At 45.7% G+C, this 12223-nt stretch overlaps 1 protein-coding gene across 2 annotated transcripts in view; it reads left to right on the top strand.

Annotated features, from left to right (window-relative positions):
* Positions 1 to 9572, top strand: part of LOC147718301 (uncharacterized) — a 228901-nt gene extending 219329 nt beyond the window's left edge. For both annotated transcript variants that reach the window (XM_086918259.1, XM_086918258.1), the window contains one exon: positions 2407 to 9572. In XM_086918259.1, coding sequence (XP_086774385.1) covers positions 2407 to 2576 — 170 coding nt within the window. In that variant the 3' untranslated portion in view covers positions 2577 to 9572. The remainder of the gene's footprint in view (positions 1 to 2406) is intronic.
* The last annotated feature ends 2651 nt before the right edge of the window (positions 9573 to 12223 follow it).

Raw genomic sequence — 12223 nt, 5'->3', positions numbered from 1 at the left:
CATAGTAAGGCATGCATGAGTTGTGAGGTATACTCATGTCAGCGGTAGTCACGTTGTAAGTGCTGCATCATAAATGTAGTGCATGGTAATGGCGCTGTTGTAAGTGCTGCATCGTAAATGTAGTGCATAGTAATGGACATGTTGTTAGGGCTGCATCGTAAATGTAGTGCATAGTAATGGCCATGTTGTAAGGGCTGCATCGTAAATGTAGTGCATGGTAATGGCGCTGTTGTAAGTGCTGCATCGTAAATGTAGTGCATAGTAATGGCCATGTTGTAAGGGCTACATCGTAAATGTAGTGCATAGTAATGGCCATGTTGTAAGGGCTGCATCGTAAATGTAGTGCATGGTAATGGCGCTGTTGTAAGTGCTGCATCGTAAATGTAGTGCATAGTAATGGCCATGTTGTAAGGGCTGCATCGTAAATGTAGTGCATAGTAATGGCCATGTTGTAAGGGCTGCATCGTAAATGTAGTGCATGGTAATGGCCATGTTGTAAGGGCTGCATCGTAAATGTAGTGCATAGTAATGGCCATGTTGTAAGGGCTGCATCGTAAATGTAGTGCATGGTAATGTCCATGTTGTAAGGGCTGCATCGTAAATGTAGTGCATGGTAATGGCCATGTTGTAAGGGCTGCATCGTAAATGTAGTGCATAGTAATGGCCTTGTTGTAAGGGCTGCATCGTAAATGTAGTGCATGGTAATGGCCATGTTGTAAGTGCTGCATCGTAAATGTAGTGCATAGTAATGGCCATGTTGTAAGGGCTGCATCGTAAATGTAGTGCATGGTAATGGCCATGTTGTAAGTGCTGCATCGTAAATGTAGTGTATGGTAATGGCCATATTGTAAGGGCTGTTTCCCAATTGCTTCAGATGTGTTCAGTTTAATAGGATGGGTTCCTCTTACAAATTCAGGGGGGTAGCAGATGATTCAGCAAGGAAATATAATATCTTCGAGTAGGAGCTGGTATTTCTTACCTGTTCATTTAGATCGGATAAGTATGATTCACACCCTAGCACGGTGATGTCAACGCCTGTTCTTGTTTGTCCTTGCGGCTCAGGATTTTTCCAGGGTTCATGCAAGGAACCCAATAAGCAGCTGTGCAAACTATACAAGACCTCATAAATTCGGCAGGTCAATCCTCCTGAAATGTATTGGAGATGAATGCCCGGCCAAAGCCACGCGCTCCTTATTATGATGCAGATAGCAAACAAAACCTTTGCACACCATGTCTTTGAAAAATTTAAATAGGTGCTATTTATTCACGGGGAACCGGAGCAAGGGTAGGCTAACAAGCAAGTTGCTGCCACCCTTCAGAGTGGAGCAACACCGTGCTCCCTTAAACCCCTGTCGGGCTGTAGCTCCTGTATATCGGGTTTCCATTATGCCCAGTACAGGACTACTAGGGCCTCACACCAGGCTTCCTTCAACAATCGTAGAGCCTGTTGATAGCTGTGCAACACACTCCACATAGGTCCTGAAGAAGTGCCAACCGATTACTTCGGAACGACCAAGCACGAAACATGTTGACCCCACCTTAGAGACTGCCTACCGGGAACATCACCTTCCCGTATGGCGTCCACCCTCATTTTAATTAGGCAGGAACTACCTTAACCATTTAAGTTTGATTATAGGGCTGAACCTGACCTATTTTAACTCACCGCTCACGTGCACACAAACTCCTACTGCCCCCACACCCGCACGCACCCAACGGCTTCTTTAAAAGATCTCCGACCAAGAGCCCCGGAAACAGTGAGCCCGTTGAGCATTGCAGCACTGGCCCGACGAGGAGCACAGCCCAATAATAAAGCATGACACCTTTCGGGGTGTGTGAGTGCAACATGACAAAAGATTTGTCTTTTCCACCTTCCCTTCCATTCCCCCTCTGGGAACTGCACTCCCCTTGTTAAACACGTTCTCCATGGAGCCACATGTGCAGGACCTGTTTAAATAATTGGCTCCCGGTCCCAATCCCCCCCTTTTTTCAGCTTTTTATTGCACCCAATATTTTTCAAACCCTTAAGTGTTAAATGTTATTGTTAGCAGTAAATATCACATCTCACACTGGGGTTATTTTAATCAAGGTCATAGTGTTATCAGCAGTGTTGAACATTATTGTAAAGTCCAGTAGGATAAGTAGATGGGGTTGGCCATTATCAAAGGTTTTTAGAATTAATCAATAACCATAAAGGTTGCCTAGTTGGTGGTATTTCTGAACCCTGGCTGGTACACACCCAGCATGAAGTAGGCCACACATCTGCCCATGACTTTTGAGTAGACCCGAGACAGGACTGAAGAGTGCCTTAGACAGCGCGTCCCCAAGGGTTCATCAGTGGTTCACTTTTGCCAATGATCTGAATTGTATTTCTTATTTACTCTTCATCTCCTTTGTGTATCTTTCCAGGATTCTGTTTCAAGATCTTCAACGTCAAGCCAGATGTCCACGAGGGCCCTGTCACCAAGGGATGCCGGCTGGGCACCATGCTGCCCATGCAAGAACAGTATCCGAGGATAATCTCGCACATCCACATGCAGAAATGCGACCTCTCGGACCCAACCGGCCTCCTCGAATGAGTGGACCTATGATGGCATTAGTTTGACTCCCTCTCTCCCTCCCTATCTCTCTCTCTCTCCCTCCCATTCTCTCCCCTTCTCTCACTCTCTCTCCCTCTCTCCCCCCTCTCTCTCTCCATCCCCCTCTCTCTCTCTCTCCCCTCTCTCTCTCTTACCTTCTGTCAGTTCTCTCTCTCTCTCTCTCTCTTCTCTTGCGCTCTCTCTCTCTCTCACTCTTTCTCTGGCCTCAATCTCTCTCTGTCTCTCTCTGTCTCTCACTATCTCGCTCTCTGCCTATGTGTACGGACCTTTTTTCTAGAGGCTCTTTAACTCTTAAATTAGGTCTCAGGGCACCAGATTCCTAGCCTGCATTAGGGCATGTGGTGCCTTTGCTACGCCCCTGGAAAAAATGAGCTAATTAAACTTAGGTTTCTCAGCGTCACAGATATGAACACAGGCACAGTGCACACAGGCAGCACAACTGCTCACACACATGTCTATCTCAGGTCTGCATTGTGCTTTCCCCCCATAAATTTGGACCAGTGTTTGGACACCGGGTTGCACACTTTGACCCAGATTTACTAATATTTTAACCAAAGTTGCTGAGCTGCCTTGCATCAAAGGGAAGAGCGAAAATTATGCCATATCTACTAACATGGGCTCCATGTATTCTCTCACCCACTCACCCACACCTTTGGTCACTGTGCACCTGCACACACAACCTTGTGCCATTGTAAAAGGGTGTGTGTGTGTTTTCCAAAGTATAGGTTTTGAAGGGCATCCTTCTAGTACAAAGACTATGCTTTAAGACTTTTCCCACTCTCTATGTGTGCTGAACATTTGGGGGTTTGCATGGGAATGCTCATAGGCCACCCTTGGGACACCCCCTTTCTTGCAGCAGTGCAGAGTACCGGATAGCACTTCTTTCCGATATGTTGCAGTGAAAGTCCTAGCTTGTGTTGGATAGTAAATCCCTCCCAACACTGTGTGCCAAGTGTGCTTCATAAAACAGACTCAACCCCAGGGCAAAGCATTAGTGAATCAGGGCATTTGTTTGTAGCCTTAAAATGGGACAGACAATGGAGAAGAGGGTGGTGATAGGCAGCCCAGATACACACTTATAGGCGTATTGGGTGTGGGCTCTGTTTATGGCCTGTCTTTGAATTCTGTTTGGAACATTTCTCTGCCAATAGCCCCAGTTGGAAGAGATGTGCTAATGACAATGATCACATTCCCCAGAATATCCTGCACAGAAATATTCAAAATCTTCTTACTGTAGTGTGTAGTTAACCTGGTGAAATAAAACTCAGCATGTGACCAAGTGCTGTGAAGCATTATTTGATTGGGGTTGGACGCGGCAGACTTTTTTGCATGCTACATGGCAGTCCATGCTTTACATTTTAAAGCAATAACTGGCAGGGCCCAATATATATTTCAGGAGCCCATATCAGCTGACACCATCCCTTGTCTTTGGCAGAGCTGTGAAATGCCAGCAGGAAACCCCCCCCAAATTAGGCACAGGGGACAATGTTGTGTACTCCAGGTCAGAAGATACTGGCGCTTTGATGTCATTTGTTTAACTGTACAATGAATTGCAGAAGCTGTTGATTGTTTAGGAAATAAAGGCAAATGACAAGTCCAGGCAAACATGAGCAGAAATTAAGCGTTGTACACAGCCCACGTAGCACTTACACACAACTTGTATGAAGCCTCACCAGACCCAACAGAAATGGGCCATGGGGAGGAGGGCACACAGAAGATGTTTGCAAGCTGGGTTCTCTGCAACCACTAAAATAGGCCTCAGAATCATAGCTGCCAAGGTTTCAAATTGCCATGTGTGACATTGTCATTATTTCAGTGCAATTATGAGAAACATTAAAGGACTATGAGTAACACTTTCTTGCAAATCAATCAATGAAGATGAGGGAAACATACAACTATCACAAATTACACCTATTTGAGCAATGAGAAACTCTAAGAAGATCATAAAACTGCTGCAAAGCACCAGGAATGGAAGATCGGTAGGATGTGAGAGCGGAGCCTGAGCCAGCCTCACTAGCGCTGAACTCAGCCTTGTGCAGACTGCACACAGTGACTGCAATGCAGAGCTCAGCTCAGCCACTGTAAAACCTGGCTGGTGGTATTTGACAGGGATGGTTTTACTCAAACCTTGCAATTCTGAAATTAAATTTTAAGGCAATGGTTGTCGCTGGGCTCAAAGAGTCCCCTGTTTTCATGCTTTGTCACATGTTCCCAACTGCAAGCCACACAGACACACACACACATGCACACATCTTACCCAATTGTTCTATTCCCTTTTATGCATACACTCTGCAATAAGAATAAAACAACTGCTTTTGCTCACCAATTTATACTCCAACAATATAGAAATTCACCATATGCTACCAGGAGTCTCCCTAGAGATATTTCTGCTCTTTGTGGCTCAGGAGTCACTGTCCTCCATTACTCCGCAGTGAGGGCGGCGGCGAGATACTGAGTCAGTGCATGAAGGCACCAGTTCATTTTATTCCAATCATCCAGTAGTGACCAGATGTTACAGGTGCAAGTGTCAGAATAGCTGTGAGTACAAGTGAGTGTCCAAGGGTGAATGCTAGTGCCAGGGCAGATGTCAGTGCTACTGTGAGAGAGATTAATAATTCCAGACCAAATGTGAGTCCATGTGAGAGATAAAGTGCAAGTACAGGTGCTGGTACAAGTGATAGTGAAGGTGTGAGCAGAGTGAGCGTGAGATTACTGGAGATACTTCCAGCTGCTTGTGGGAGGTGCTATTGAGATTGCTGTGCTACTTCCATTGCAGGTTTGAGGAAGGGTACTGGTGTGTGGCAGTGAGGTGTGAGTGAGGTTGATGATAAAAGTATACCAGTGGTTTTATGATTGCATGTGTGAGTTAGTTAAACATAATTACCTATCTCTCATGCACCTACTAAGGTATATATAAGTATTCATTCTCTCATCTACTTGCTAACTCATTTTGTCATCCGGGAACTCTCACCCAGGGATCCACTCATTCACACAGTCATCACTTCGCGCATTCACAGTTCCATGATCCACACATTCTTCTATTCATCCACTAATCTATCTAAGTATCACTCATTTATATTCAGTCACTTATCCATGCGCACAAGCACCCTTTCATTCATTCCTGCACTCACACACACACACTTGTACCTCATCTGCTCCTGCAAAGAATCAACAATCCATTCAACAATCCATTAATGGTGTGCTAATGTATACATCGATGCAGACGCATTAATAGATTCTCCAAAAGACACTCACATGCACTAACTCTCCCATCAATAAAAACACCTTTGATAAAAAAAGGCAGACTTAGGGGCCTTGCAAATGCATCATTATTCGAATGGTCATGTTGTAAATCAGTGCAATCACCCTCGATTTGGCTCATTTTGAAGTGCTTATTGTTCACTCGAAGATCTGTTGTTCCACCTAGAACATCCTGTTGTTTGTAGAGGACGGGCAAGCAAAATAATCACCACTCACCACAGTAATTATTTACCAAAGTGTTTACTGGCTTTGAGGGCACCGAATGGAGAGCGGGGTGACGGAGACCCCGCAAGGCACATTCCTCAAACCACCCTTCTCTCGGAGAGCGGCCATCTGACCACAGATGCCACAGCACAAAGAAAGCTACTAGGACTCCAGCTCCAGTTATGTCCAACATGACTCGATGACTCATGGGTGAGGGGCGGTGGGAGGTTGCATTGGTCCATTATACTCACGCCCCTTTCAGGGCGGAGCGTAGCAAGGCAAGCCCCCAGTTGCTCAGGCCCACAACCACCCGAAGGACTAACAGGGCTCTAACACAGATTCCCGGAACCTCCCATGAGGCTCCTGGGGTTAGGGTCTGGCACCCCTATGTGCCGCGCAGAGGTACCCTGCTGTACCCATTTGCTTCCAGATTGCAACACAAATTTGAAAATTAGAAAACTCTTGCAATTTCTCCCTCTGCCAACACTCCGGGTAAGTTGTAGGGTGAAAGACAGCAGGTCTAGCTGCCGAGGCGTCAACTGCATGTCTGGCGCAGAAAAGAGGCTGGAAACTTGGTGTGGGGCACCTATTTACCCCTCACTTAGCCCGGCGCGCCGGACATGACGCGGATGCCAGCGCCCTCAGAGGGGACTCCTCCCCAGGCCCTTCCCCCGTTGGGTGGGTAAAAGGGGGAAAGCCCAATGCCACTACAGGGCCGGCTTCCTGAGTGGCCCCCTGCGGAGGTCTCGGGTAGCCGCATAGTACCATCATGGCAACAGGTTCCCCCTCCTCACAATCATGCATCCCGCAAATAATTACACACCACACAAGTTTTAACTTGGGAAAAACTGATGCAGGTTTATTACATACAACATTTGTAATCTGGTGGGTTAGCTTACGGACGATCGAAGGACAGGCAGCCTTTTCACCACTTGCCCGCCTGATGAGCGAAACAGCACCGTGGTGAACCACCTTTGTACTGCACCTTCTGGTGATCCCTTTCCTGGATCACATGACCATTGGTCCCTTATACTCAGGCCCCTTTCAGGGTGGAGCTTAGCTAGGCAAGCCCCCGGTTGCTCAGGCCCACAACCACCTGAAGGACTAACGGGACGTCGGCACAGATTCCCGGAACCTCCCATGAGGCTCCTGGGGTTAGGCTCTGGCACCCCTATGTGCCGCACAGAGGAACCCTTCTGTACCCATTTGCTTCCAGATCGCCCTGTAACTCTGCCACAGCTCTGGAGGCGGCCACCGTCACCGCCAGAGCCCCCCACCAAAACAGCTATGGTCTTCCCCTCCTGTCCGTAGCCTCCTGCAATTGTAGATGAAAGTTACCCATCCCTACTGATTATAAATGACCCGACTATATCCCAATAGCTCTTGATATTAGCCTGGTACAGCTAGGTTATGATGAAACAAGAAGGCCCTTATGGCCTGTGAAGTTGTGCTGAGCACTATTCACCCTTTTCGGGAAAGTTCCACTGTGTCACCTGACTCAGCTCCGCACCACTCTGAGTGGGACGGTTTCTAACAACCTGACTTGCACTGCTCCACCTATATGCTGCTCTTACGTAGCTGCCATCCTTCTAGTACGGAGTGAACCTGAACACCTGTGTGCACACCTATGAGACTGCAGCCCACTTGCAGGGTGACCACTCCCATATCCCGCCTGCCTACCTTGGCTAATAGGGCGAGAAGGGTTGTCCTTTACATTTGAACAGACCCGTAGCCTACAGAATCATGGCGCACAGGAGTGTTCATAACTAGCAGATGTGACAATGAGCAAGGCTGCCCTCCAGCACTTACCCTGCAACCCTTATTCCACAAGGAATTACGCATGCTCAGATCCCCTGTGGTGAGACCCCCTCGGAATCACTGTTTAGACAGACTGTCTCAATTGAACAATGCTGCAAGGGCGGACATAGCTTTTGTAACCCTGGGACTCCCAGCATCCCACTTTTCTCACGCCTGCAAGTTCCATGCCTGATTACACGCAGTGGTGGCTGCCCCAATCCTGAATTGGTGTCTGGAATACTTATCTATAACTAACTGCCCTTGGATTGAAGGATTTCTGGATACTACCTCAGGGCTGAAGACTTAATGCTTTGACCCAGTTGACTCCAGAACTTGGGGACAACCCTAGTGGTGACCATGCCACCATGCCTTTCATGGTACCTCTACCCCAGCGCTTGACTATCAACGTGTTAGGGAACTCAGCCCCAAAAGATGCCCCTTCTATAGTCTGATTCTAACCCGTAGAAGGATACCCAGGTGGGCAGACAAGTCTGTGGACCAGAAGGACAAGTTATGTGCAATTATCTGCCTGAATATGGGACTGCCAACTGGTCTATAATAACCTGTCACCAATTGTCTCTGAAACAGACAAGATGTGCCAATGCTGTCAGAAGATAAGAAGGGGGAGACGAGCAAGAGCCAGAAGCAGGACAAAGAGGGCCAGTTTCGGCAGCCCTTTCGGGGAGGCTGTGGTTGGGGACAGAAGCAGGGAACCAGAAGACCCTTCAATGGGATGTGCAGGCTTTATAACACTGGGACCTGCTCCTGGGGGAAAGCTTGTAGATTTTCACACACCTGTAGCAAGTGTGGAGGCACACACCCAGCCACCTCGTGCGATATGCGGGAGCCGTCCCTGGTGCCTGCCCAACAAGACAAGTAAGGTCTCTGACCTGCCGCCCCCGGCTCGGGCCCCCAAACTCCCTCCCCTCCACCTGCTACTTCTGCACACCCCCCTCCCGCCAATATGACTAACGCAGCATGTACTCTCTCTGGTGCACCGCTTGGAAAGCCCCTGGCCAGATTTCCGTCACCCATTGCTATTCCGAACTTGCTACCTCTGCTACGGGAGTATCCTAATGCTAAGGACATAACTTTATTAGCACAAGGGTTCTTGGAAGGCTTCAAAATTCCGTATAAGGGGCCAATGGTTGGCAGGGATTCTGAGAACCTGAAGTCGACTAGATCTGTACACACAACCAATCCCATTGTACCTTACGCTGCCAATGACAAACTGGGAAAGATCTTTACTCTTGCGCCTAAGGGCAGGCACTGTCAGATTTTTATTATGTTTCCCATTAGGTTACTCTTTCTTAAAATCTGGAAATAATTTGTGCCCATGTGGTGATATGAGCTTGCAAACTGACTTATACTTCTTCTTTTTTTGCAAATTGTATCAAAAATATTTTAAATGGTTTTTAGCACCATATTTGAAAAAGCACAGACCACTTTCTCTGGAGGAATCAAATTTGATGTCGTTAACTTTGAACAATGAAGAACTGATATTCCACACTAGCACTTTTTTAAGAGTTATTACTCATGTCCGGAAAACAATGGAGCACCCTTAGCAAATTTCTGAACTTTACTGCTAATCGATTTGTATTTAATAATGTGCTGTTTTTAAACATATCTGTAATCATGGTAATTTTATTTTGAATTGTATTTTGTATTACTTTTATGAATTTGCAAAAATTCGAATAAAGTTTTTGAATGGAATCGAGTGTACGAGAGGTGTACCTCATGACGAGCTGAGCTCGTCATAAGCATTGAAGGGGTTAAGTCTAGGAGATTGGTCCTGTAAGTTGCTGTGAAGTACCCCAATGCAGTATATGTTTTCCTCCATAGGATAACATTGTGCACCCAATGCTGAACAGCACTTCTGCACCTAGCTGCCCCAGTGCTGCCGCAGGGTAAACTATTGGTGTTTTCTTGCATCTTGCCCCACACTTCCATTAAGTCCCGGAGATTGGTCCTGTAAGCTGCTGTGGAGTACATGTATGCAGTGTATGTCTTTTCTCCATAGGATAATATTACTGCTTCAAAAAGTGCACTGTGTTGATTTTCCATACCTGTAAACATTCAGAACTTGAAACTTACTTATCTATTTTTGATGATCTTGGTCCCAAAAGTTATTTAAAGATAAGAGTTAGTTTTATACATTGGTGTGGATCTCCTTATTGAGTCGTGTGTATCAGTTAATGACTGTGTGTTTATTGCAGATCTCTAATACTCCTCTCTGATAAGCCTAAGACTGTTTTACCACAATACCCTCTAAGAGAGAGCACCTTGTGTAGTGTAGTCCCCCACTTCCCGATAGGATCTGGGCATTTTTTGGGCAACATAAACGTTGGGATGGTGCAAGACTGATTCCGTCCACTCCTGCAGGATATGTTGTCCTAAAGACCAGCTAGCCCAGTGGTTCCCAAACTGTGCACCGCAGCTCCCTGGTGCGCCATGAAAATTAGCCAGGGGTGCCACGAACAGATGAGCACACAGATTGCGAATCAGTAATAATTAGTATGTTGCACTTATGTGCATCTAAATTCAACAAACACTGCTCATTGTGATCAGGCCTGCAGTGGTTGCCTTAGGCCATAAGAGGGCAGTGCAACCTCACTTTCAAGGCTTCTAGTATTAGGACAGCAGGGAGACGAGGATATTTCAATGCATTTGCTTTCGTGCTGGTGGTAAAAATGGAAGTGCTTATTTGCATTCCAGGACAAATGAGGTAAAATCTTTGGGAGCACCAGGTTTCTCTGGTTTGACACATGAATGGGCTTGAATAGTTAATGGCTGGTCTTTCAAAGCCTGTGTTTTGTGATCAAATGTATATGAAAATTGTGCACTATTTGACCCAGTTCTTTCAAAAATTTCACGAGGGGGAGAATCCCCTCCAACCCTTGGAGAACCACCACGCTTGATTTCTTCACTTGCTCGAATTCAAGCAAAGCATTACGCTCTACCATTTTAAAATTTCACCTATACCTTCATTTTTTAATCTAAAAACACAAAAAATAGAAGCACTAAAATTAGACACAAGTAGAACGACACGTTAGTCTGAGCAAGTAGAATTCGGGGGAACAATAACCTGTGACTTTATTGCGCAGACACCAAAACATGCACATTACAATTCCTTGGGAGGCACCTGGCAATTCTGTTTCTCATAAGTGTTTGTAATTCATTTGTCTGTCAAACAGGCAGTGGTGCGCATGCCAATGTGTTTCAGGCATGCACACTGACGTGCAGTTACAGTTCACTTCCCAGTCCCTCCATTGAGTCCAATCAGTTGTTGACACAGCATAGGGCTCTGCAGTGGTCAGAATAGGATTACATCTACGCTATATACTACCTTCATCACCTTCATCCCAAATATTTTCAGGGAAAAACATGAAAGTACTACCGAGAATGGGCTTACATTCACCACCCGCCAACAAAAGGAAACATAATGGGGAGCCGCAGCCATCAGACAATAGGTAAAGAGAGACGCAGTTTGGAAAAGTTTGGGAACCACTGAGCTAGCCTATAGTGCCACAATTAGACCCTCCTAAACCTAGATGGCAAAAGAGATTGGCAACCACAGAACATGACAGCCCTGAGCTCTCCCAGGGATTGTGGTAACAGATCTAGAACCCTTTCTCTTAGTCCCTCATGTTCTCTTTCTCTCAGAGAAGTATACAAGGCATACACAGTGGGGCATTTTCAAAATGTATTGAAGCAAACTGATTATTCTATAAAATGTATAAGCTGCAATGATAAGTAGACAGAAGCGGATGAAAGTGATTAGCAATAGCAAGACATTGAACAGCATGAAAAATTCCACAAACTTGCTAAAATATATATATATATATATATATATTCACTGAAAAAACCATAGGTTTTACACACGTTATAGTTAGGAAGTAACATTTGAAAAACCTATGAAATTCACTGAAAAAAACATAGGTTTGACACCGGTTATAGTTAGCTGGAAATTTTACTGACATAAAACCAATGAAATTCCACGTTATAGTTAGTTGGACTCACTATAACTTGCGCGTGTAATGCACTGCTGATGACATTACATATTACATCACTCATGACATGGTCAGTGACATCACTTATGACACCATAGTTTTTTTGAATGCTAGTTCCTAAGTATGTAATCACGTTCGTAACTAGATAGTGTCACCGCCTACACGTCCTGAGAAGCGCATGTAAAGTCATGTGACTTGAAAACAAAACTTCCAATTGGTTATTAGTAGTTTCTGTTCTGGAATTTACACGAAGCACTCCACCCACTTTCCTCACAATCTTTTCTACTCTCAATAGACAACAACGTCGAGCATCTTCCGGAACACTTTGCTGAAATGGCTGCCCTACCGCATTCA

Source organism: Lissotriton vulgaris, chromosome 4_1, assembly GCF_964263255.1.
Source record: "Lissotriton vulgaris chromosome 4_1, aLisVul1.2, whole genome shotgun sequence".
In the NCBI taxonomy this organism is placed as follows: Eukaryota; Metazoa; Chordata; class Amphibia; order Caudata; family Salamandridae; genus Lissotriton; species Lissotriton vulgaris.
This window is presented reverse-complemented; position numbering and strand designations above follow the sequence as displayed.